General features: G+C 45.9%; 2 protein-coding genes across 4 annotated transcripts in view; both read right to left on the bottom strand.

Annotated features, from left to right (window-relative positions):
- Positions 1 to 10,210: 10,210 nt before the first annotated feature.
- LOC141235841 (uncharacterized) lies at positions 10,211 to 12,545 on the bottom strand (the record flags this gene model as incomplete). Its single annotated transcript, XM_073668192.1, has 1 exon — positions 10,211 to 12,545. A coding segment is annotated over one exon (1,581 nt), but the record flags the coding sequence as incomplete, so codon positions are not given.
- A 6,509-nt stretch (positions 12,546 to 19,054) lies between these two features.
- Positions 19,055 to 27,704, bottom strand: part of LOC141235843 (uncharacterized) — a 41,186-nt gene continuing 32,536 nt past the window's right edge. Inside the window, exons 1-6 of one of the 3 annotated variants that reach the window (XM_073668196.1) lie at positions 25,606 to 25,806; positions 25,447 to 25,535; positions 25,240 to 25,363; positions 25,059 to 25,156; positions 24,772 to 24,862; positions 19,055 to 20,738 (exon numbers count right to left, since the gene is read on the bottom strand). In XM_073668196.1, the coding sequence (XP_073524297.1) occupies positions 20,194 to 20,738; positions 24,772 to 24,862; positions 25,059 to 25,156; positions 25,240 to 25,363; positions 25,447 to 25,535; positions 25,606 to 25,636 (978 nt within the window). In that variant the 5' untranslated portion in view covers positions 25,637 to 25,806 and the 3' untranslated portion in view covers positions 19,055 to 20,193. Of the gene's footprint in view, positions 20,739 to 24,771; positions 24,863 to 25,058; positions 25,157 to 25,239; positions 25,364 to 25,446; positions 25,549 to 25,605; positions 25,828 to 27,704 lie in introns of those variants that run through there. The other 2 variants (XM_073668195.1, XM_073668194.1) reach the window with 2 other exon arrangements.

Genomic DNA, 27,704 nt, shown 5'->3' with positions numbered 1-27,704 from the left:
TACTGCTCAATGCGGACGGAGACCAGAGCGAGAAAGACGTTCCTATCTGGCCCCAGCACGACATGTACCCGACCTATCGGCAGAATGAGGACCGGAGTGCTGGACCTGCAGAGGTAGGGGGCATATCTCCAATGACTGTCCCAACCGAGAAAGGAGGAGGAGGGGACAGCCGTTAAACTAAAATGCCCCACGGTTGTGGAGCATACCGTGGGGTCTCGAGCTTCAGAGAGTAGAAGAGGGAGCTCTGAAGACATTGTCTCCGAGAGGCCCATTATCTGGGCTGAATTCAATGGGCAGCGGATCCACTGTTTGATGGACACCGGGTCTCAAGTGACCACTATGCCTGAGACGTACTTCCAAAGTCACTTTCCTGAAGTCGCTCGTTCCTGCCGGGAACCCACTGTCAAACTGGTGGCGGCTAATCAACTACCTATCCCAGTAGCGGGAGTAGTATGGATGTCCGTGCGGGCATGTGGAAAGGACCTCGGTCGAAAAGGGATCGTACTGACCACCGGGCCCGGAGGCGATAGGCCCATTGTAACCCTGGGCATGAATGTGCTGAAAGAAGTCGGACAGTTCCTGGCTGAGGGCTGTAGCAAAAACAACTGGACCCGCGCCACTCGAGACCCAGCTAACAAGAGAGTGTTCCAGCACCTCGTGCGGGTCCGTCAGATTCAAAAGTTGCCCACTACCTCCCAGTACCTTGGTAAGGTATCGATACCGCCCGAAGCCACAATGACACTGCCGGTGGGACAGACTGTACTCACTTTGCCGGTGCTGGCACATGTGTCCTTAGAGGGCGTGGACATTCAAGTTGAACCAATGGAGGGAGAAGAAGCGCCCTCTGGACTCCTGATTGCTCGAACTCTGGCCACTGTGCGGCACGGTCGAGTACCCGTGCGCTGCATCAATTTAAGTGGCACCAGTTTACAGTTGCCCCGACAAGAGGTGGCGCGAGTGTGCATAATGCCGGAGGCCTTTACTAGAGCTGACGCTATAGGGCTGGCACCTGTGGAAGGAAAACCATGGACCCTAGAGGTGTCCCTCAATAGCCAGGAACATGGAAGAGAACCGTTGGCTGGATGCCAGCTCCTGGAAGAAATGGAAGCTAACCTGACTGAGTTTTCTGCTGGACAAGTAAGGCAGATCGAACAACTTCTACAGCGATATCAGGGAGTGTTTGCACAGCATGAAGATGATTTCGGGTGCACTCGGGACATTCAGCACGAAATACCCACCGGAAATACTGCTCCCATCCGAGAGAGATATCGGCAGATCCCGCCTCAAATGTACCAGGAGGTGAAAGAGCTGTTGGCCCACCTGTTGCGGAACGGTGTGATCTGTGAAAGCCAGAGCCCCTGGGCGGCTCCGATCGTGCTGGTCCGAAAGAAGGATGGTACCCTGAGATTCTGCGTAGACTATCGAAAGCTGAATGCCTGTACAGTACGGGACTCCTATCCACTCCCCTGAATCGAAGAGTCTCTATCTGCACTAGAGAGCGCCAAATTCTTCTCCTCCCTCGACCTGGCCAGTGGCTATTGGCAGGTCCCAGTAGCTGAGAAGGATCGTCCAAAGACAGCTTTTGTTCTCCCTATGGGCCTGTTTGAGTTCAATCGGATGCCGTTCGGACTAACAAATGCGCCAGGAACCTTCCAACGGCTGATGGAGAGATGCTTGGGGGACCTCAACTTTGAAGCCACTTTAATATATCTGGACGATATAATTATCTATTCCGCTACGTTTGAGGATCATCTCCGCCGATTGGAACAAGTGTTAGAACGGCTACAAAGGCACGGCCTGAAAATTAAGCCTCGTAAGTGTCGTCTCTTCAAACGAGAAATTGAATATCTGGGGCACACTGTGTCCAGCGCAGGGGTGCACCCCACTGCAGAGAAAGTAGCTGCCGTGCAGAAGTGGCCCACGCCCGCCAATCTAAGGGAACTAAGGGCGTTCCTGGGGCTTGCTGGATACTACCGCAGATTCATTAAAGACTTCGCTAAGATTGCGATCCTGCTCAATGAATTGCTGAGAGGAACAGCCGGGGGAGCCAAGCGGCAGCCCATTCAGTGGGGCCCACAACAAGAAGAGGCATTCCGAGCATTGAAAATGGCGCTAACAGATGCCCCAATTCTGGCCTACGCTGACTTTTCGCAGCCTTTCATGTTGTACACTGATGGAAGCTTGCATGGGCTGGGAGCAGTGCTGGCTCAAGTACAAGGAGGGAAAGAGCGAGTGATCGCGTATGCCAGCAGGTCACTCCGAGATACGGAGAAGAATCCGGACAACTACAGTTCGTTTAAGCTGGAGCTACTGGCACTGGTGTGGGTCATGACCGAAAAATTTGCTGAGTACTTGTTAGGGTCAGAAGTGCAAGTGCAGACAGATAACAACCCTTTGGCCCACTTGGAGAACGCCAAACTGGGCACGTTAGAACAGCGGTGGGTCGCAAGGATGTTCAAATTCCAGTATAAAATCACCTATAGGTCCAAGGCCCTGAACACACATGCAGATGCCCTGTCCCGGGTCACTCAGGCGGGGCCGAAGAAGGACAGAGATGAGGAGCTTGAAGGCGACGAGATCCCGGATTTCAGCCAGTTCGCCGCTGCTGTGGTCGACGTCCAAGAGACCAGAGAGGAGCCAAGGCCCACTCAGATTCTGGGCCGTTCAAGAGACGAATGGATACATCTGCAGCAATCCGACCCGGAGCTAGCAAAGTTGAGAGAATGGGTCGCCCTTAACCAGAGACCAGACCAGGAAACCAGAGCCGCTTCACTTCCAACTACCCTACAAATCCTAGGCCAGTGGGAGAGGCTCCTCCTGAAGGACGGCTTGCTATGCCGAAGAATCCAGCTGCCTCGAAAGTTTGATGTTACCTGGCAAGTGGTAGTTCCAGGAGCGCTAGTAACACAGCTAGCCCAAGAAGCTCATAGAAGAGGTGCTCACTTCGGAGTAGAAAAGACCTTCCGGTGGTTGCAGCGGCTGGTGTATTGGCCTCAACTGCGACAAGAAGTCGAGGGGGTCTGCCGAACATGTCGCCAGTGTGAGTTGAACAAGCCCCTGGAGCAAAGAGCTCCCATTCAGACCATCCGAACTTCTGCCCCCTTGGAAGTCTTGATGATTGACTACTTGATGGTAGGAACTTCATACAACGGTTATGGACACTGTTTAGTCATGACTGATCACTTCACCAAGTTCGCAGTAGTGAAAACCATTAAAGATCAGACGGCAGAAGCCGCAGCCAAGGCCATCTGTCAAGATTTCATCCGGATTTATGGGTGCCCAAAGCGAATACATTCTGACCAGGGAGCCTGCTTCCAAGGACGAGTTATGGATGAGCTATACCGCATCTATGGGATCGACCGTTCCCGGACAATGCCCTACCACCCGCAAGGGAACGGTGCATGCGAGCGCTTTAACCGAACCCTGTTGCGAACACTGGAAGAGGACAAAAAGATGAAGTGGCCCGAATTCGTGTCCGAGCTGGTGTGGGTGTATAATAATCGAGTTCATGCAACCACCGGCTACACCCCCTACATGTTGCTGTTTGGTAGAAGTGGGCGAGAAATCACCGAACTGGAGCTAGACTCAGAAGACCCCGGTCCGGGCAGTAGCCAAGTACCTGGATTCGAGAACACCAGCGTCGACTCCATACCGTGAGAAGACTGGTTGCTCAGAAGTTTCAGGAAGTAGAGCATGCAGTTCGACCCCCGACCACAGGTGGATCGCTTCAGCCAGGAGACCGAGTGCTGGTGAGGGCTAAACGATTTGGGAGTAAGCTGGACCATCGTTGGGAGGCAATACCATATCGGGTGGTGAAGAAGGTTCACCCAGACAACCCCGTCTACGAGGTTAGGCCCGAAGGGGATGACGCCGCGACATCCAGGGTTTTGCACCGTAATATGTTGTGACCTTGCTCCTCTGAAGCAGAAGTCTGTAACGGGGCTGGGCCCTCAGATGTGTTGGCTGAAGTGCCACATACAGGAACCTTGGGGGATGAAGAAGGCTGGGCCACAATGCAGTTGGGCCCGTCAGAACCGTTGGTGCCACTCCTGAGTGGAACTCAGAATGAGTCAGGAAATGATTTGCAATCCCCAGTAGTTGATTCCTCGGATCTCCCGGAGTCTCCTCCGCAAGAAGAGCCCCGCAGAACTGAGCGGGCTAATGCCGGAATTCCGCCTAACCGATATGCTCTGGAAGAGTTTATCTGGTCTCGAATCCAGCAGAAAACGCAGGAGTGTGCCCAACTCCTGTCTGAGCTTGCACTGCCTGGAAGGAGACATCAATTCTGCGAGGAGTCCACTCGCCCGAGGACTGGCGAGCAAAAAGGAGGGAGGAATGTAGAACGGGCAAGAAAGCTAGTAAAAGAACTTCAACATGACGTTTCAAGGATGGAGCGAGACTGCCATCTACTGGCCAGATACAGTCAAGCGGAACCAAAATATACAAGGGAAGTTGCAGGGGGAGCAGGTTCAGACGATGGACCCGATCAGGTGACTTCCTGGAAGGAGTTCAGAGAGATAAAAGGCCAGCGCGCCAAACCAGAGGGGTCTTTGGCGCCAAGCAGCAGAGGAGCATACGTGCTCCCTGCGTCCTGAGAAACCCCGCGTGACAGGCCAAATCCAGAGGCCTGAGAGGTGCTCCAGCCAGGCACCGGTAAAAGAGCTCCGGATCCCTCACAGTTGTGACCCGAGTGCTGTGCCTGCTGAGGATACTAGGAACCTGATCGCGGTGCTGAGTGAGTTCGCGGAACCCGACGTCACCCGCCGACAGACGAGGCCTGGACCCCCCTATCCAAGGCTCGAGAGACTGCCTCCAACGGCCAAGCAGAGAGGAGCTGCATACGTGAGCAGGGCCGTCACTTCCACTGCTCACCCACGGTACCGGGGACAATTGGGTTTAAGTACTCAGGTTGGGAGGGGAACAGTTGGGGCTAAAGTCGCACAACGTGATTTAATTGAATTTATCCGGAAAGAGACTCACGGCCTAGCGGGAATAACCGGTGACCCCCCCACTAGGGCCAAATTCACGGTTAAAGAACTTGTGTGGTGTCTCTCATGCTTGAGGGCATCACCTTACTTTAAGAGACTGCGCCTTATTTTAAGAGACTGCGCCTTACTTCGAGAAATTTCGTATTTTGCTGATATTTCAAACCACTGTTCATTACCCTTGTTGCTAATCCCTTGTTTCAGTATACCTGTTGTATAAAACTGTTTACAAACATCTCTGACTGTTCTCGCCTTGTGTCTCTGTGCGTTGCATTCCGGCACCTGCATTACATGTGTACGAGGTGTACGGAGCGGAGCTGCGTGTCTACGAGGTGTACGGAGCGGAGCCGCGCGTGTACGAGGCGTACGGAGCGGGGCCGCGCGTGTACGAGGCGTACGGAGCGGGGCCGCGCGTGTACGAGGCGTGCGGAGCGGGGCCGCGCGTGTACGAGGCGTACGGAGCAGGGCCGCGCGTGTACGGAATGGAGCCGTGTCTACGAGGTGTGCGGAGTGGGGCCTTATGTGTACGGAGTGGAGCCGCGCGTGTACGAGGTGTACTGAGTGGAGCCGCGCGTGTACGAGGCGTACGGAGCGGAGCCATGTCTACGAGGTGTACGGAGCGGAGCCGTGTGTGTATGAGGTGTACGGAGCGAAGCCGTCTTTCATCCCTGTAGTGTAGTACTATCCTCTCGCTAGGACCCAGCAGTGATCTCCTCTTTCTGCTGCTAATTGACACACCCTTGCTTGATATTTAAAAACCCACAGTGTCTCCAGAGAGTCACCGGTGAACTATTTTCCTTTGTTCAGGCCTGGAGTTCTAGCAGTCGGCTAGTTTCTTCTTGGAGTTTCTTGGTGATTAGGGACGATAGGGGAGTCAGGGTGTTGTAAGATCTGCCTAGGGGGTCTCCTCTCTCATTTTCCCTAGTTGTTGGGCTTCCCCCATTTTCCCATAGTCATACATTTGGTCCTTCCCTTCTACTTTGAAGAACCTAGAATATAAGACATATTTTCAGTTGTTTCACACTTTTTTGTTAAGTATATAATTCCACATGTGTTAATTGATAGTTTTGATGCCTTCAGAGTGAATGTACAATTTTCATAGTCAAGAAAATACAGAAAAATCTTGAAATGAGAAGGTGTGTCCAAACTTTTGGTCTGTAATATATATATATATATATATATATATATATATATATATATATAGGGTTAATGCAGGAGCACAGGGTAAGCAGGGCCTAGTAAGTAAGGGGTCACAGAGGATCAGTACATACTCAGCCAGATATGGTCGTCATTGTGTCCATGGAGTAAGAGAGAGAAGTCACATGTGTCTTGTGATTTTACATCCAGTCCAAGAGGGGCATCTCCAGCCCCCAATGTGGGGGACTGATATCACCAGCCTATTGTATTCTCCCATTTTCCCCCATCACTGACTAAGAGCTATGATGAACCCTGGTAACCTCAGCTGATAGGACAGAAGGGAACTGGTGTTACGAGTTGTATACACCACCTTTACACAACTATTGTAAATCTGCTTCTGATTTGCCCAGACTGAGCTTATGTTCAGAGAAAAGTTCTTCCCCCTCCAGCAAAGCACACTGTCTTATATACACACATTATATATATATATACACACACACACACACATATACACAAACACGTGAGGAATTACATGAGTGGAGCAATATTCATGTGGGATAATATATGTATATATATTATATTATATGTATATTGACATCATAGGTCGACCTCAACTATCAGAGACAAAATGAGAAAACAAATCCTGAAAATCACATTGTCTGATTTGGAAAGAATTTTTTTAAATATATATAAATATGCATGTATTAAATTGATAACAAATATTAATTTCATATATAAAGAGATAAAACTCAAATAAAAGCTGCGACACCTTCCCATAATGGCTACAGCCAGAGGGATCAAAAGAGAAAATGTATTCAGAACATACCCCGGCCCCCTCACACCACCCCAACGCCGTATTGCTGATGCTTCATCAGGGGTACTGTGATTTTCTTGATTTTCTTTGGATATTCTATCTCTCAATGTTAAAATTAATCTACCCTTAAACTTATAGACTCTTCATGTCTTTGTCAGTGGGCAAACTTACAAAAACAGCAAGGGATCAAATACTTATTTCCTTCACTGTATATAGATATATACACATACACTGCTCAGAAAAACAAAGGGAACACTGAAATAACACATCCTAGATCTGAATGAAATATTCTCATTGAATACTTTGTTCTGTACAAAGCTGAATGTGCTGACATCAAAATCACACAAAAATCATCAATGGAAATCACATTTATTAACCAATGGAGGCCTGGATTTGGAGTCATCCCCAAAATTAAAGTGGAAAAACACACTACAGACTGATCCAACTTTGATGTAATGTCCTTAAAACAAGTCAAAATAAGGCTCAGTATAGTGTGTGGCCTCCACGTGCCTGTATGACCTCCCGGCATCGCCTGAGCATGCTCCTGATGAGGCTGAGTATTGTGTGTGGCCTCCACGTGCCTGTATGACCTCCCTACAACGCCTGAGCATGCTCCTGATGAGGCTGAGCATTGTGTGTGGCCTCCACGTGCCTGTATGACCTCCCTACAATGCCTGGGCATGCTCCTGATGAGGCTCAGTATTGTGTGTGGCCTCCATGTGCCAGTATGAACTCCCTACAACGCCTGGGCATGCTCCTGATGAGGTTGCGGATGGTCTCCTGTGGGATCTCCTCCCAGACCTGGACTAAAGCATCTGCCAACTCCTGGACAGTCGGTGGTGCAACGTGACGTTGGTGGATGGAGCGAGACATGATGTCCCAGATGTGCTCAATCGGATTCAGGTCTGGGGAACGGGCGGGCCAGTCCATAGCTTCAATGCCTTCATCTTGCAGGAACTGCTGACACACTCCAGCCACATGAGGTCTGGCATTGTCTTGTATTAGGAGGAACCCAGGGCCAACCGCACCAGCATATGGTCTCACAAGGGGTCTGAGGATCTCATCTCGGTACCTAATGGCAGTCAGGCTACCTCTGGCGAGCACATGGAGAGCTGTGCGGCCCTCCAAAGAAATGCCACCCCACACCATTACTGACCCACTGCCAAACCGGTCATGCTGAAGGATGCTGCAGGCAGCAGATCGCTCTCCACGGCGTCTCCAGACTCTGTCACATCTGTCACATGTGCTCAGTGTGAACATGCTTTCATCCGTGAAGAGCACAGTGTCCTGCACGGTCTTGGGATGTGAGCACAACCCCAATCTGTGGACGTCAGGCCCTCATACCACCCTCATGGAGACGGCTTCTAACTGTTTGTGCAGACACATGCACATTTGTGGCCTGCTGGAGGTCATTTTGCAGGGCTCTGGCAGTGCTCTTCCTGTTCCTCCTTGCACAAAGACGGAGGTAGGGGTCCTGCCGCTGGGTTGTTGCCTTTCTACGGCCCCCTCCACATCTCCTGGTGTACTGGCCTGTCTCCTGATAGCGCCTCCAGCCTCTGGACACTACGCTGACAGACACAGCAAACCTTCTTGTCACAGCTCGCATTGATGTGCCATCCTGGATGAGCTGCACTACCTGAGCAACTTCTGTGGGTTGCAGAGTCCGTCTCATGCTATCATGAGTGTGTAAGCACAACCAACATTCAAAAGTGACCAAAACATCAGCCAGAAAGCATTGGTACTGAGATGTGGTCTGTGGTCCCCACCTGCAGAACCACTCCTTTATTGAGGGTGTCTTGATAATTGCCAATTATTTCCATCTATTGTCTATTCCATTTGCACAACAGCATGTGAAATTGATTGTCAATCAGTGTTGCTTCCTAAGTGGACAGCTTGATTTCACAGAAGTTTGATTTACTTGGAGTTCTATTCTGTTAAGTGTTCTCTTTATTTTTTTGAGCAGTGTAGTATGGTTGGGTAGTAGTTAATAATTTCTATATATTTTATATATATAATATAATTTATATATATTTCGCATTTATAGATCGATATTTTGAGAGATATTTTCTTATATCTTATTATGCATTTATACTATGATCTCATATAATCATGTTATACTTCATGCTTCACTGTTCTCTGTGGTGTCCTCGTTGGCCGTATCAATCTGTGCTCCATGACGCGTGCTCACGTGGTTCCCCACATGCTTGCGGCGTGATGGATCATATGACACGGTTGCCATGGATGCGGCGGTGTAGCGGTGATTGCCATGTGTCATGCCACGCCCTCCCCACACCCATTGGCCGAGAGACTACACACCCCCTTTTCTATTGGCTCAAGGGCCCTTTTTAAACCTTACCCACCTACACTGACGCCACCTCCTGATGAAGGCAGCCATGCCGAAACGCGCATGAGGGTGAGCGCAATTGAGGGGCGTATTCACATCCACTGTGGCTGTACGTATTCTATAGGGTTCATGCTACACTCTTTTTGCTGCCGTTCTTTAATCTTTTTTCCTACTTAGATGCATTTTCTAGGCTTTAATATGTATTAGGATATACTTTTACCCTGTCGCCTAAGAGTCAGGGCACTGATACCACTTATAAAGATCTGCTGTCCCCGGTATGAGCTATCTATATTAGTACCTATATATAGACAGCGGTGTGACTAACCTCTTATATAGCAACTACTTCTGACCTACCTCATAAGCACCTGCACTTTTATTGAATGCTTCACTGCATTTTAACAATATATTCTTATTTTTTGGCAGCCCAATTATGTATTTACATCAGAAAAGAATCATGGTAATTTGTCTCATGCTCCTCATTAGTCTCCTCCATTGTTTTACTATTAACTGTCTCTGTGATTCATATTTTTTTCCTGTATAAATTATAATTAATAACATTTTGTAATTTTTTCACTATTATATGGGACTCTGACTTGAAGTTTTTTCCTCTTGTTTCTTATGTATGGAGGAGGATGTGGGGCCCATTACACTGTATACTGGTTGGCCCACGACTTTGTCAGTTTTCATGTTTTGAGTTTTACATCCCTGATGTAGAATCAGTCTGGGTAAATGTACATGGACATGGCAATAATGGAAAGCTGCTAACTGGAGTTTGCTACAAGCCTCCTAATATAGCTGAACACGTAGAGGAGGAAATGCTGCAACAAATTAAAAAGGCAACAAAAACAAGTCATGGTGAAAAGTGTTGGATCTCTTGAAATTGTTCCAGAAAATGAAGTAATTCTCCCAGAAAATTATTGCAATTACATGTTTTGTTATACACGTTTATTTCCTTTGCGTGTATTGGAACAACACAAGAAAACAGAGAAAATAAGGCAAATTGAACATAATTTCACACAAAATAGGCCGGAAAAAATTGTTGGCACCTTGCCAAAATTGTAGGTAAACAACTTTGTTTCAAGCATGTGAAGCTTGTTCAAACGCAATTGTGGCAAGTAACAGGTGAGGGCAATATGAAAATCACAACTAAAACTAGATAAAAATGGGAGAAGTTGATTCAATCTTTGCATTGTGTGCATATGTGTGCCACACTAAGCATGGAGAAAACAGAAAGAGGAGAAGAGAACGGTCTGAGGACTTGAGAACCAAAATTGTTGAAAAATATCAACAATTTCAAGGTTATAAGTCCATCTTTAGGGATAAGCATGTTCCTTTGTCCAAGGTGCGCAGCATAACCAATAAATTTACAACCCATACAGTCAAATATGGTGGAGGTTCAAAGGTGTTTTGGGGTTGTTTTGCTGCCTCTGGCACTAGGTGCCTTGCCTGTGTGCAAGACATCATGAAATCTGAAGATTAGCTTTAGTGCCTAGTGTCAGAAAGCTGGGTTTGCGTCCTAGGTCATGGGTCTTCATACTTTACTTTCCCCTAGTTGACAGTGTGTTGCAGCCTCCCCTCTGGTTCCTCAGGAGGTATGAGAAACTCCTCAATGGCTTATTAGGGAGTTAGGTCTGTGGTGCCGTTTTTAGTTGTGCAGCTAGGGCCTTTCTTGTTTGTACAGAGACTAGTTGTGTGTAGTTGCAGCATTCTCCCCTGTGTGGGTTCTCCGGTGGTTATCAAGATGCGCTTTCTGGTTAAAACATTTCCCACAATCTGAACATGAAAAAGGCTTCGTCCCTGTGTGGCTTCTCTGGTGCTTATCAAAATCATATTTCTGGTTAAAACATTTTCCATATTCTGAACATGGAAAAGGCTTCTCCCCTGTGTGAGTTCTCTGATGTTTGATAAGAGTTGATTTGTCTGTAAAACATTTCCCACATTCTGAACATGAAAATGGCTTCTCCCCTGTAAGAGTTCTCTGATGTATATTAAGATATGATTTCTGTACAAAACATTTCCCATAATCTGAACATGAAAAAGGCTTCTCCACTGTGTGGGTTCTCTGGTGCTTAAGAAAACTAGATTTCTGGTTAAAACATTTTCCACATTCTGAACATGGAAAAGGCTTCTCCACTGTGTGAGTTCTCTGATGTTTGATAAGAGTTGATTTGTCTGTAAAACATTTCCCACATTCTGAACATGGAAAAGGCTTCTCCCCTGTGTGAGTTCTCTGATGTTTGATAAGAGTTGATTTGTCTGTAAAACATTTCCCACATTCTGAACATGGAAAAGGCTTCTCCCCTGTGTGAGTTCTCTGATGTGTGATAAGAGTTGAGTTCCGTGTAAAACATTTCCCACATTCTGAACATGAAAATGGCTTCTCCCCTGTGTGAGTTTTGTGATGTGTGATAAGATTTGAGTTCCCTGTAAAACATTTCCCACATTCTGAACATGAAAATGGCTTGTCTCCAGTGTGAGTTCTCTGATGGTTGATAAGAGTTGATTTCTCTGTAAAACATTTCCCACATTCTGAACATGTAAAAGGCTTCTCCCCTGTGTGAGTTCTCTGATGTGTGATAAGAGTTGAGTTCTGTGTAAAACATTTCCCACATTCTGAACATGAAAATGGCTTGTCTCCAGTGTGAGTTCTCTGATGGTTGATAAGAGTTGATTTCTCTGTAAAACATTTCCCACATTCTGAACATGTAAAAGGCTTCTCCCCTGTGTGAGTTCTCTGATGGTTGATAAGAGTTGATTTCTCTGTAAAACATTTCCCACATTCTGAACATGTAAAAGGCTTCTCCCCTGTGTGAGTTCTCTGATGTGTGATAAGATTTGAGTTCTCTGTAAAACATTTCCCACATTCTGAACATGAAAATAGCTTGTCTCCTGTGTGAGTTCTCTGATGGTTGATAAGAGCTGATTTCTCTGTAAAACATTTTCCACATTCTGAACATGGAAAAGGCTTGTCCCCTGTGTGAGTTCTCTGATGTGTGATAAGATATGATTTCTTTACAAAACATTTCCCACATTCTGAACATGAAAATGGCTTGTTTCCTGTGTGAGTTCTCTGATGGTTGATAAGAGTTGATTTCTCTGTAAAACATTTTCCACAATCTGAACATGGAAAAGGCTTGTCCCCTGTGTGGTTTCTTTGATGTGTGATAAGTAGTGTTGAGCGATACCTTCCGATATCAGGAAATATCGTATCGGATTGGATCGGGCCGATACCCAAAAAGTATCGGATATCGCCGATTCCGATACCGGAAACCAATGCAAGTCAATGGGACACAAATATCGGAATGAAAATAAACCCTTTCTTTCCTTGTAGGTTAATTCTACATGAAGTAAAACAACTAAGAATAATGTAGAATGACATGAAAAGCCGGCAATTCATCAGCGGCATTCACCGGTACCCGACAATTTACAACAGAAAGAATAGAGCTTCACACATAGATTAGATAGATAGAAACATGTCAGTCACATATATATGAAGTACAGTGACAGTGTTGATTACTGTACTTGTCATTTAGTGTAAAGGATTTATTAAAAAAAATATTAGTGTTTTCGTGCACCGTCTCTTTAAAAAAGCCGGCCGGCAATTCAGCATCTGTACCCGACAATTTATAACAGACAGAATAGAGCTTCACACATAGATTAGATAGATAGAAACATGTCAGTCACATATATAAGAAGTACAGTGACAGTGTTGCTTACAGAACTTGTCATTTAGTGTAAAGGATTTATTTAAAAAAATAATAGTGTTTTCATGCACCGTCTCTTTAAGAAAGCCGGCCGGCAATTCAGCATCTGTACCCGACAATTTAGAATAGAAGGAATAGAGAATCACACATAGATTAGATAGATAGAAACATGTCAGTCACATATATATGAAGTACAGTGACAGTGTTGATTACTGTACTTGTCATTTAGTGTTAAAATAAAGGATTTATTTAAAAAAAAATTGGCGTGGGGTTCCCCTTAATTTTAGGCTCTAGCGGAGGTTAAGCAGACAGCTGGGGCAAATGTTTGAAGCCTGGGAAGGGGGTAATACCCACGGAGCTTCCCAGGCTACTAATATCAGCCCCCAGCTGAATACCTAGCCTTTACTAGCTATTAAAATGGGGGACCCCCCCAAAAAAATGACGTGGGGTCCCCCCTAATTTAATAGCTAGCACAGGCTAGGCAGACAGCTGGGGGCTGATATTAATAGCCCAGGAAGGGTGCCATGAATATTGGCCCCCTCCCAGGCTAGAAACACCAGCCGTCAGCCGCCCCAGAAATGGCGCATCCATAGGATGCGCCAATTCTGGCACTTAGCCTCGCTCTTCCACGCTGCCCTGGTGCGGTGGCAGGGGGTAATAGGGTTGGGGTTGATGTCAGCTTATAATGCCAGCTGACATCAAGCCCAGGTTAGTAATGGAGAGGCGTCTATAAGACACCCCCATTACTAACCCCATAGTCAAAGTTAAAAGAAAACACAAACACCCAGAGTAAAGTCCTTTAATTGAAATAAAGACACAATTCTTTATTGTTCTAAATTAAACCATACTTACCATCACGCCCATTCCAGCTGAAGCCAACGATCTCCTGCAATAAAAGTAAAATAATAAAGCAACCTCATCCTTACCTTTCGATGGTTCCCAGGACAGCTCCAGCTCTGCTACATCGAGATGACAGGCTGGACCGCAGCAGAACGCCGCCATCCAGCCTGTCATCCCGCAGACACTGAGAAGAGCAGGCATGCTTGCGCTCCTCAGTGTCTCTCTGTGACGTCATCCAGATGAGCCGAGTTCATGTCCAATGAACTCAGCTCACCTCATGCACGTCACTGACAGCGTGGGAAAATTCTCCTGCACTCAGCGCTTCAGCGTGAGAATTCTCCCACGCTGTCAGTGACATACATGAGGTGAGGTCATGTCCAATGAACTCAGCTCACCTCATGCACGTCACTGACAGCGTGGGAAAATTCTCACGCTGAAGTGCTGAGTGCAGGAGAATTTTCCCACGCTGTCAGTGACGTACATGAAGTGAGCGGAGTTCATTGGACATGACCTCGGCTCATCTGGATGCCGTCACAGCCAGACACTGAGGAGTGGAAGTATGCCTGCGCTTCTCAGTGTCTGCGGGATGACAGGATGGATGGCAGCGTTCTGCTGCGGTCCAGCCTGTCATCTCGATGTAGCAGAGCTGAAGCTGTCATGGGAACCATGGAAAGGTAAGGATGAGGTTGCTTTATTATTTTACTTTTATTGCAGGAGATCGTTGGCTTCAGCTGGAATGGGCGTGATGGTAAGTATGGTTTAATTTAGAACAATAAAGAATTGTGTGTTTATTTCAATTAAAGGACTTTTTTCTGGGTGTTGTGTTTTTTTAAATACTTTACTAGAAATTCATGGTGGTCATGTCTAATATTGGCGTGACCCCATGAATTTTGGGCTTAGGGCCAGCTGATAATGCCAAGCTGGCCTTAACCCCTTTATTACCCAGTGAGCCACCGCACCAGGGCCCTGGATGAGTTGGGTACAGCGCCAGAAGATGGCGCTTCTATGAACGCGCCATTTTCTGGGGCGGCTGCGGACTGCAATTTGCAGCGGGGGTGGCCCAGAAAGCTTGGGTCTCCCTGCGCTGCGGATTCCAGCCCCCAGCTGCCTAGTTGTATCTGGCTGGGCACAAAAATAGGGCGAAGCCCCACGCATTTTTTTTTAAAATTATTTCATGAAATTCATGGAATAATTAAGAAAAAAAGGGCTTCCCTATATTGTTGTGTCCGGCCAGGTACAAATAGGCAGCTGGTGGTTGGGGGCAGCCTGTTCCTGCCTGCTGTACCTGGCTGGACACAAATATAGGGCGAAGCCCCACGTCAATTTTTTTTAAAATAAGTCCTTTATTTTAACACTAAATGACATTTGAGGAGTTAATAAAGATGCAGTCCCTAAATTATTATTTATTTTTTAATTAATTTTTCCCAAAACTTTTGACGTGGGCTTCGCCATATTTTTGTATGCCAGCCAGGTACAGCATCCAGCTTCTATGAACGCGCCATTTTCCGGGGTGGCTGCGCACTGCAATTTTCAGCGGGGGGAGGGGGGGGGGCAGAAAGCTTGGGCCTCCCTGCGCTGCAGATTCCATCCCCCAGCTGCCTAGTTGTACCTGGCTGGACACAAAAATAGGGAGAAGCTTCACGTATTTTTTTTTTTTAATTATTTCATGAAATTCATGAAATAATTAAGAAAAAAAGGGCTTCCCTATATTGTTGTGTCCAACCAGGTACAAATAGGCAGCTGGTGGTTGGGGGCAGCCCGTTCCTGCCTGCTGTACCTGGCTGGACACAAATATAGTGCGAAGCCCCACGTCAATTTTTTTTAAATCATTTCAGGAAATTCATGAAATAATTTAAAAAAATTGATGTGGGGCTTCGCCCTATATTTGTGTCCAGTCAGGTACAGCAGGCAGGAACGGGCTGCCCCCAACCACCAGCAGCCTATTTGTACCTAGCCGGACACAACAATATAGGGAAGCCCTTTTTTTCTGAATTATTCCATGAATTTCATGAATTTAAAAAAAAAAAAACGTGGAGCTTCGCCCTATTTTTGTGTCCAGCCAGGTACAACTAGGCAGCTGGGGGCTGGAATCTGCAGCGCAGGGAGGCCCAAGCTTTCTGGGCCCCACCCGCTGCAAATTGCAGTCCGCAGCCGCCCCGGAAAATGGCGCGTTCATAGAAGCGCCATCTTCTGGCGCTGTACCCAACTCATCCAGGGCCCTGATGCGGTGGCTCACTGGGTAATAAAGGGGTTAAGGCCAGCTTGGCATTATCAGCTGGCCCTAAGCCCGAAATTCATGGGGTCACGCCAATATTAGACATGACCACCATGAATTTCTAGTAAAGTATTTAAAAAAAACACAAACACCCAGAAAAAAGTCCTTTAATTGAAATAAACACACAATTCTTTATTGTTCTAAATTAAACCATACTTACCATCACGCCCATTCCAGCTGAAGCCAACGATCTCCTGCAATAAAAGAAAAATAATAAAGCAACCTCATCCTTACCTTTCCATGGCTCCCACGACGGCTCCAGCTCTGCTACATCGAGATGACAGGCTGGACCGCAGCAGAACGCTGCCATCCAGCCTGTCATCCCGCAGACACTGAGAAGCGCAGGCATACTTCCACTCCTCAGTGTCTGGCTGTGACGGCATCCAGATGAGCCGACAATGAACTCGGCTCACCTCATGTACGTCACTGACAGCGTGGGAGAATTCTCCTGCACTCAGCGCTTCAGCGTGAGAATTTTCCCACGCTGTCAGTGACGTGCATGAGGTGAGGTCATGTCCCATGAACTCGGCGCACCTCATGCACGTCACTGACAGCGTGGGAGAATTCTCACGCTGAAGCGCTGAGTGCAGGAGAATTTTCCCACGCTGTCAGTGACGTGCATGAGGTGAGCTGAGTTCATTGGACATGACCTCGGCTCATCTGGATGACGTCACAGAAAGACACTGAGGAGCGCAAGCATGCCTGCGCTTCTCAGTGTCCGCGGGATGACAGGCTGGATGGCAGCGTTCTGCTGCGGTCCAGCCTGTCATCTCGATGTAGCAGAGCTGAAGCTGTCCTGGGAACCATGGAAAGGTAAGGATGAGGTTGCTTTATTATTTTACTTTTATTGCAGGAGATCGTTGGCTTCAGCTGGAATGGGTGTGGCGGTAAGTATGGTTTAATTTAGAACAATAAAGAATTGTGTCTTTATTTCAATTAAAGGACTTTTTTCTGGGTGTTTGTGTTTTTTTTAAATACTTTACTAGAAATTCATGGCGGTCATGTCTAATATTGGCGTGACCCCATGAATTTCGGGCTTAGGGCCAGCTGATAATGCCAAGCTGGCCTTAACCCCTTTATTACCCAGTGAGCCACCGCACCAGGGCCCTGGATGAGTTGGGTACAGCGCCAGAAGATGGCGCTTCTATGAACGCGCCATTTTCCGGGGCGGCTGCGGACTGCAATTTGCAGCGGGTGGGACCCAGAAAGCTTGGGTCTCCCTGCGCTGCAGATTCCAGCCCCCAGCTGCCTAGTTGTACCTGGCTGGACACAAAAATAGGGCGAAGCGCCACACATTTTTTTTTTTTTAATTATTTCATGAAATTCATGGAATAATTAAGAAAAAAAGGGCTTCCCTATATTGTTGTGTCCGGCTAGGTACAAATAGGCAGCTGGTGGTTGGGGGCAGCCCGTTCCTGCCTGCTGTACCTGGCTGGACACAATTATAGGGCGAAGCCCCACATAATTTTTTTTTAATTATTTCATGAATTTCCTGAAATAATTAAAAAAAAATTGACGTGGGGCTTCACACTATATTTGTGTCCAGCCAGGTACAGCAGGCAGGAACGGGCTGCCCCCAACCACCAGCTGCCTATTTGTACCTAGCCGGACACAACAATATAGGGAAGCCCTTTTTTTCTTAATTATTCCATGAATTTCATGAAATAATTAAAAAAAAAAAAACGTGGAGCTTCTCCCTATTTTTGTGTCCAGCCAGGTACAACTAGGCAGCTGGGGGATGGAATCTGCAGCGCAGGGAGGCCCAAGCTTTTTGCCCTCCCCCCCCCCGCTGAAAATTGCAGTCCGCGGCCGCCCCGGAAAATGGCGCGTTCATAGAAGCTGGATGCTGTACCTGGCTGGCATACAAAAATATGGCGAAGCCCACGTCAAAAGTTTTGGGAAAAATTTATTAAAAAATAAATAATAATTTAGGGACTGCATCTTTATTAAGTCCTCAAATGTCATTTAGTGTTAAAATAAAGGATTTATTTAAAAAAAAAATGGCGTGGGATCCCCCATAATTTTAGTCTCTAGCGGAGGTTAAGCAGACGGCTGGGGCAGATGTTTGAAGCCTGGGAAGGGGGTAAAACCCACGGAGCTTCCCAGGCTACTAATATCAGCCCCCAGCTGAATACCTAGCCTTTACTAGCTATTAAAATGGGGGACCCCCCAAAAAAAAATGACGTGGGGTCCCCTCTATTTTAATAGCTAGCAAAGGCTAGGCAGACAGCTGGGGGCTGATATTAATAGCTCAGGAAGGGTGCCATGAATATTGGCCCCCTCCCAGGCTAGAAACACCAGCCGTCAGCCGCCCCAGAAATGGCGCATCCATAGGATGCGCCAATTCTGGCACTTAGCCTCGCTCTTCCACGCTGCCCTGGTGCGGTGGCAGGGGGTAATAGTGGTGGGGTTCATGTCAGCGCCAGCTGCCATGAAGCCCAGGTTAGTAATGATGGCCGTCTATATGACACCCCCATTACTAACCTACAAAGTGTTAAAAAGAAAAAACACACTACACCCAGAAAAAATAATTTATTTGAAATAAAACACCATTTTATTTAATTCTTAGTTTACTAAAAAAAAAATAGTTACCTGTCCACGTTCCTGCGCTGATCTCCCATGCACAGCTGTCACATCTGGAGATGGTGACAGCTGTGCATGGCTGCTGTAAGCTCAGGCTGCCGGGAACACGTCCGCTCCCGGCAGCGGGAGCCACTGACTGAGGTCACCGGAGTGCATTCAGGCAGCGCAGCTCCGGAGACCTCCTTTACGGCAGTGCTGTACCGTGGGAATTTCTCACGATACAGCAGTGCCGTAAAGGAGCTAACCGGAGCAGCGCTGCCTGAACTCCGGTGAACCCTTACGGCCCCGTCATTCTAGCGGCGGCAGCGGTTCAGAGCGGTCACATTCTATGTGGCTGCTCTGAACTGGAGATCTTCGTGGGACACTCGTGGACTGCTACGGAGGGGTAAGGATAAGGTTGTGGTTTATTATTTTATATTTTATTACAGGAGATCGATGGCTTCGGGGAATTAGGTGTCTTGGTGAGTATAGGTGTAGTTTTTTATTTTTTACTTTATTTCAGGTGGCGATCGGCGGGGACAGGTAATGTATGAACTAATTTCTTTTAGGTAACCACTGGCCACCAATGACATGTTTTTAACATTTATTGGGGACACAGTAGGGCAATTTAAATAGCAGGATCAGGCTGATGGGAACTACTGCTCCCATCGAGCTGATCCTGCTGGCAGGAGTGGACGGGGGACAGACATAGGCCGATGGGAGTAGTAGTGTCACATCGGCCTATGTCTGCCCGCACACACACCCGCACACACACACACCCCGCACACACACACACCCCGCACACACACACACCCCGCACACACACACACCCCGCACACACACACACACACCCCGCACACACACCCGCACACACACACCCCGCACACACACACACCCCGCACACACACACACCCCGCACACACACACACCCCGCGCACACACACACACACACACCCCGCACACACTAATCATGACGGGTCTGGGAGGAGTGGCTGACCTGTGCGGCCGTGGGAAAGTTCATGTGAGTTCATGCAGTCAAGCATGAACTCACATGAACCCTCTGAGGGCACCGCGGCTACTTCAAATGAACAGCTGATCGGCATCACCTGATACCTCAGCTGTTCATTTGAAATAACCGGCGGGAAAGCGCAGCACAGAACGGGAAAGCCGGCGGTGAAGTCTTTTCACTGCCGGCTTCCCCGCCCGGGTCCTTCGCTCCTTGGTGCTGCGCTCCCCGCCCGGTCCTAATTTACGATCGGGATGGGAGGTGGCGAGGGGAGCGGAGGATCGGGGTGGGAGGCTGCGGGGAAGCAGTATGGGGCTGCGTGATTGTTTAAAAGCCGGCGGCTTTTTACCGCGCGCCGGCTTTTAAACAATCAGGAGAATTCTCCCACGCTGGGATGGCATTCTGATGACAAGCTGGATCGCAGCTGAGCGCTGCCACCCAGCTTGTCATCCTTCACAGACACTGCAGAGCGCAGGCATTATGGGAACTTCCGATTCCGGTATTCGATATTATAAAAGTATCGGAATTAAGTATCGGAATTCCGATACAGTGAATATCGGCCGATACCCGATATTTCAGTATCGGAATGCTCAACACTAGTGATAAGATGTGATTTCTGTATAAAACATTTCCCACATTCTGAACAGGAAAATGGTTTCTCCCCTGTGTGAGTTATCTCATGCCTGACAAGATTTGATTTCCGATTAAAACATCTCCCACACTTGGAGCAAGAAAATCTATTCTTGACTGTGTGAATTTTTTGATGTTTAAGAAAAGACTTTTTGAGAGGAAAACTATTTCTATATTCTGACTGTGAAAATGGCTTATTTGCATTAGGAGCAGTTTGTTTTTTAATGCTTATTTTGTGACTATGATTTTCCTTAGTAGTCGGTAATGAATCAGAAGACAGGACGTGTTTCATAGGATCAGATGACAGATCTTTGCTGGGAAGGGATGATGGTAGATCTGGAGAAATGTCATTCACTTCAATTGTATCCTGTGGGATCCCAAGATCATCGGATTTGAAAATTGAAGATGTCAGCAGTCCGTCTGATCTCCGGGTACAATCATCTGCCAAGAATAAAACCAATTATTATTTTTTAATAAAAAATCCTTGAATTTTATATTTTTGAATATTTCTACTTAAACTGTCTGTAAAAAAAGGCAAGTTCTATAAAAAAAAAATTCACTTATTCACCAGGACAATGACCATCTAATAGAAAACCTCATAGGATGAACCAGTGGAGCGTGGTGTTCAACTGTTTGTTCATTCTGCTTCCCAAATATGGAGTAAAAGGCGCAGGCTCTGTCCAGCCACTAAGATTAGGGTGCCTGGGACCAGTAGTACCATCCAGTCTGGCGGTATGGGTGTGTGTGCTGTCCAGCTGGAGTAATCTGCTCCCTGCTTCAGCCATTTGGAAAGCACTGCACCCTACTAAAGCTGGAAGCATATTGCCGGAAGCTGCCAGATCCAGCCTTGTTCTCCTCTGGTTCAGTCCTCTGTGATCAGCTCCCGGCTTGTGTATTTGTTTCCTGTTGTGACCTCGGCCCGTTTACTGACTACTCTCGTGTCTTCTGATTTTGTACTTTCTCTGCCCTCCTGGTTGTGATCCGGCTACCTGACTATTCTTCTTCCCATCTCACTCCACAGAATAGCAGGTAACACCGTGGCCCAAGCCTAGGGGTCTCTGTGTAAGTCCAGATCCATGTAGAGGGGTTAAAGGGTGATGAGCAAAGTAATTTGTGAAATCTGTAAACAGGGTAGATAGTGACAAGCCTGTTTGTGGTAGCCATCTTTTTAGCTGCCAGGTGACCATGAACAGTGCCCCCAATACATTGTGTCTGCGAACTATTCCAGGGAAATCTGCATTCCTAATAGCTAAATGGCGCTCCTTCCCTTCTTACCCTGCCATGTGCCCAGACAGTAGTGTACAACCGTATATAGGGGATTGTCAGATTCAGGAGAAGTTGGAAAATAATTTGTAAGGTCCATTTGTTTCCTATTATCCTTTGTGAAGAATTCCAAAATTATCACCACATAAAGTGACAAAACCTCAGATTTGAAAAATGGGGCCTGATTATTAACAAAAAACTGTCTGTGGGAAGGGGTTAAATCAGAGGATTACTGAAGTCAAAAACTGAGTATAGACAATAAAACATCTACTGAAATGATCAAACTCAACAGTCTTCATCAGAGAAAAATGAGTAACTAGTGGAGAAACCTCTCTGGGTAATTAGAGTCTGGGGCTCGGTGGCTCTTCATCATCTAAACTATCGTAAGGGACAATATTTTCTGTCACATGAGTGTCAAGAAGAAATATTAGACATTTAAAGTGAAGTTTTTTACAATACTGCAGAGCTGAGGGGTCTTAAATTTAGATCTCGGGCATTTGGAAGAGGCAATGGAGATCTTTTTAAAAGACGACAAGGGGGTTACAGACTCACATAAGTGAGGCCGGCCGATCCCACCACAATCAGACTATCAAACAGAATGAACTTGTAAAAAAAAGAAAGAATATATAAACATGTAACATTCCCAACAACAACGTAAGTATGAAGGGAGAAATCCAACACTAAACTGGAGTCGCACTCATTTATGGTGGACCATTGGAGGTATGATGAGTCCTGACTAGAAGAGTAGAGAAAGTATTAGTGCCCCCATTTCAGGAGAGATTGTGCAGGAATCTGAATTCTTTAGGATTGAAAACATAATGGAATTTATGACGTGGAGTGAATCCATGAAACCAGGGCTCGAGCCATGCCACCACATCTCCTGGAGGCGTGAATAGATGTATATTACAGCCATCAGCCACGCACAGCTTAGAGATACAGTTAGGTCCATATATATTTGGACAGAGACAACATTACCACAATGAATTTTAAACAAAACAATTCAGATGCACTTGAAGTTCAGACTTTCAGCTTTCATTTGAGGGTATCCACATTAAAATTGGATGAAGGGTTTAGGAGTTTCAGCTCCTTAACATGTGCCACCCTGTTTTTAAAGGGACCAATAGTAATTGGACAGATTAAATAATTGTAAATAAAATGTTCATTTCTAGTACTTGGTTGAAAACTCTTTTTTGGCAATGACTGCCTGAAGTCTTGAACATCACTAGACGCTGTGTTTCCTCCTTTTGATGCTCTGCCAGGCCTTCACTGCGGTGGTTTTCAGTTGCTGTTTGTTTGTGGGCCTTTCTGTCTGAAGTTTAGTCTTTAACAAGTGAAATGCATGCTCAATTGGGTTGAGATCAGGTGACTGACTTGGCCATTCAAGAATATTCCACTTCTTTGCTTTAATAAACTCCTGGGTTGCTTTGGCTTTATGTTTTGGGTCATTGTCCATCTGTAGTATGAAACGACGACCAATCAGTTTGGCTGCATTCAGCTGGATCTGAGCAGACAGTATGGCTCTGAATACATCAGAATTCATCCGGCTGCTTCTGTCCTGTGTCACATCATCAATAAACACTAGTGACCCAGTGCCACTGGCAGCCATGCATGCCCAAGCCATCACACTGCCTCCGCCGTGTTTTACAGATGATGTGGTATGCTTTGGATTATGAGCTGTACCACGCCTTCGCCATACTTTTCTCTTTCCATCATTCTGGTAGAGGTTGATCTTGGTTTCATCTGTCCAAAGAATGTTCTTCCAGAACTGTGCTGGCTTTTTTAGATGTTTTTTAGCAAAGTCCAGTCTAGCCTTTTTATTCTTGATGCTTATGAGTGGCTTGCACCGTGCAGTGAACCCTCTGTATTTACTTTCATGCAGTCTTCTCTTTATGGTAGATTTGGATATTGATACGCCTACCTCCTGGAGAGTGTTGTTCACTTGGTTGGCTGTTGTGAAGGGGTCTCTTCACCATGGAGATTATTCTGCAATCATCCACCACTGTTGTCTTCCGTGGGCGCCCAGGTCTTTTTGCATTGATGAGTTCACCAGTGCTTTCTTTCTTTCTCAGGATGTACCAAACTATAGATTTTGCCACTCCTAATATTGTAGCAATTTCTCGGATGTTTTTTTTCTGTTTTTGCAGCTTAAGGATGGCTTGTTTCACCAGCATGGAGAGCTCCTTTGACAGCATGTTTACTTCACAGCAAAACCTTCCAAATGCAAGCACCACACCTCAAATCAACTCCAGGCCTTTTATCTGCTTAATTGAGAATGACATAACGAAGGGATTGCCCACACCTGTCCATGAAATAGCCTTGGAGTCAACTGTCCAATTACTTTTGGTCCCTTTAAAAACAGGGTGGCACATGTTAAGGAGCTGAAACTCCTAAACCCTTCATCCAATTTTAATGTGGATACCCTCAAATGAAAGCTGAAAGTCTGAACTTCAAGTGCATCTGAATTGTTTTGTTTAAAATTCATTGTGGTAATGTCTAGAACCAAAATTAGAAAGATGTTGTCTCAGTCTAAATATATATGGACCTAACTGTATATCATGGCACAGGTGTAATGTTTTTTATGTAGTTTATCAAAATCCTGTTTGAAGTTAGTTGGTTTAAAAAGAAATTGAAAAGTCGGGATAAAGGGAAACTCTGTTGTTATTGTACAGAAATTCACACTTGTCCCTCACTGCACATTTAATGTTATCGATCAAAAAAGCAAACTTTGGCCAGAAAGACTGGACCTGGTCTTGTAGGCACCATACAAGCACATTCAGAAGCACAGAAGGGAGAGAAGGTAGATTCATCCAATAAGATATCAGGGATCTAGGAAGCCAACAGCATCATCACCCTCCGCTTTCTCTTACAGGCCCATCAGAATATTTTTCTTCAAGTGATTTTCTCACTTGTCAGCACTTTCTACGTACGCTGTCATTTGGCTTTGTAGTTTACAGACCTGGGCAGGTAACGGTCAGCGTCTACTAATCCAAGGGGGTAGGTGGATCCTCCAGGTTGTAAGTTCTATAGAAAAGGCTTTTACAACTACACAAAGTAAATTGAATATTTTCGGACGGAGGAGAATGTTGTGGTCTAGCGGCAAAATGGTGATCACAAGATTGTGATACGGCCGGACTACACGACTGATAAAGCAGCCACAGCCGGTGACTGAGAAGAATCTGTGACTACTCTGCATTTAGTGGTCACTACTCACCTGGGTAGTCATATGTAGGAATCTCCTCTTTACACCGCTCATCACCCCTCACATATGTCTCTGTAGTATTAATATGGGTCAGATCTTCACCCTGAAACAAATATTATAAAAGTCACAGACAGATGGAGAAGTCCCATCTATGATCAGCTCTAATCCTGCCATCTCCAACGTTCTCATTACACAAGTATAAAACATAATAATGGTGGATAAAACAAGACTGAATACATGACTTTTACAGCCGTCTACACATCATAGGGGAAATCTCATGACATCTTCTCTCCATCTACCTGATGATCCTGAGGAACATTGGGATCTTCTTGTTTACAGTCCTGTGGAAGAAGAGGAAGGGGACATCTCTCTGGTGTTGTCCTCTTACTGGATAGATCTGGAGGAAACACATACAGGGACTGAATTCATTCTTTACATACAGATAATTATAGGTCGTGTGTATTTAGTCCTGTCTATTACCTGGTGATGTGAGGGGCTGAGGAACCTCCATCATGATGTCCTTGTACAGATCTTTGCGTCCTTCTAAATACTCCCACTCCTCCATGGAGAAATAGACGGCGACATCCTGACACCGTATAGGAACCTGACACATACAATGATACAGTCATCTCCCCGATCCCTTCATAGTGTTACTGTATAATGTCCCAGCATTCCCAGCAGTGTCACCTCTCCAGTCAGCAGCTCAATCATCTTGTAGGCGAGTTCTAGGATCTGGTCATTGATGTCCTCATGTATCAGGGGGTGAGGTGGAGGCCCTGTGATTAATCTCTGGTTATGGAGAGACACATTAATAAATCTCACTACAGACATTTCCAGAGTCCTCACCTCTCCAGTTCTGTCCATCTGTTATTCCCATAGATAAGAATGATGTTATGTGATGTCATCAGAATCTCTCACCTCTCCAGTAAGCCGGAAGAGGATCTCTAGGGTGAGGTGTAATATCCTCTCCACTATCTTGTCCCTGTCCATATCCATCTTTGATAGGTAAATCAGGAAAATTTTCTTATATAGACGATCTTCACTGAGAGGATCCGGTATTGTAGAGACCTGAAAGAGAAGAAGATGAGCCGATGTAACATCATAAAAATCCTGTGTAATAATACAATTACTGGAGATAATAAGGGAAACATATGAGGAGATTTATTTTTTTTTTATTTAGTTTTTTCTTTACATCTAGTAATAAAACCTATATATTTTACGCCACAGACAACAATCAATTTCTTCCTCAAAGTCTGCAGCTGAATATGTTTCTCGTAGACTCATCTTCCATAACGCTAATTCTCGTCTCATTTTCTGTCACTGGAATTGGCATTAGCAGTACTGCAGGAGATATTTATTTCACGCGACATGAGAAATAACTACTTCATGATGAGGAAACATCTTCTACTACAGCTCTAAAACAATATTTGGAGACAGTCCGTCACTGACTACATCACCACTGGCCGTCTGTATGAATGTTTCCAGTCTTCCCCGAACTGTAATCTTCTATCAAGTTAGATCTCAGGTCTGATTCACACACAGAAGTTTGAGGCTTTTATAAAAGCTGTTTTGTTTTCACAAATGCCGCAGACAAAAATTATTTGATACTAAAGTCTACATGTACAGTGTTATTATGGGTTTCATTTCTAGCCTTAGGCTTTCCTATATTACAAGAAAAAAAAACAGAAAAAAAGCAGATATTAACCCCTTAATAACATCTGACGTACTAATACGCGTCTGTGCCCTGGGACTTAAGAGCCAGACCCGTATTAGTACGTCATCGCGATCGCGCGCGCACACAGGCTGTGCGGGCGCGATCGCCGCCGGGTGTCAGCTGATTGTCACAGCTGACACCCGGTACTATGTGCAGGGAGCGGTCACGCACCGTTCCCAGCACATTAACCCCCGCGATGCTGCGATCGAAGTCGATCGCGGCATTGCGGGGGCAAGGGGAGGTGATCGGCGATACTCACCTCCTCTTCCGGCTTCCAGCGCAGTCTGCAAAGGCTTCCCGGGTGTTGCCATGACGACCCGATGTCGTCATGACAACATCCGGGTCACCAGAGAGCAGGAAGATTGCTTGGACATGCGCAGTGCATCTCCAAGCAATCTTCACACTGTGCACTTCTGACAGCCTTCATGGCATAGGGATGGTGCTCCATTCCTGTGCCATGCAGGCGATCAGAAAAAAAAAAAGTGAAAGTCCCAGAGTGGGACAAAGTAATAAAGTGTATAAACTGTGTGAAAGTGGAAAAAAAAAAAAAAAAAAAAAAAATGTGCAAAAATATTATAAAAAAATAAAAAAAATAATACACCAAAAATAAAAATATAATGTACCCATCAATAAATATTATTATAAAAAAAATAAAAAAAAACAATAAAAGTACACATATTTGGTATCGCCGCGTCCGGAACAACCTGACCTATAAAACTGTCCCACTAGTTAACCCCTTCAGTGAACACGGTAAAAAAAAAACAAAAAAAAACAAGCAAAAAACAATGCTTTATCACCATACCGCCAAACAAAAAGTGGAATAACACGCGATCAAAAAGACGCATATAAATAAAAATGATACCGCTGAAAACGTCATCTCGTCCCGCAAAAAACAAGCTGCCATATAGCTCCATCAGCCGAAAAATAAAAAAGTTATAGCTCTCAGAATAAAGCGATACTAAAAAATATTTTTTTCTATAAAATAGCTTTTATTGTGTATAAGCGCCAAAACATAGAAAAATGATACAAATGTGGTACCGCTGTAAACGTACTGACCCGAAGAGTAAAGCTGCCTCATCAATTTTACCACACGCGGAACAGAATAAAAAAAAAAAAAAAAAAACAATTCCTGAATTGTTGGTTTTTGTTTATTCTGCCTCCCAAAAATCGGAATAGAAAGCGATCAAAAAATGTCACGTGCCTGAAAATGGCACCAATAACAACGTCAAGT

Source organism: Phyllobates terribilis, unplaced genomic scaffold, assembly GCF_046119375.1.
Source record: "Phyllobates terribilis strain yellow unplaced genomic scaffold, ASM4611937v1 Scaffold_691__1_contigs__length_813055, whole genome shotgun sequence".
In the NCBI taxonomy this organism is placed as follows: Eukaryota; Metazoa; Chordata; class Amphibia; order Anura; family Dendrobatidae; genus Phyllobates; species Phyllobates terribilis.
The sequence above is the reverse complement of the archived record's forward strand: the minus strand, read 5'-3'. Positions and strand labels throughout refer to the sequence as shown.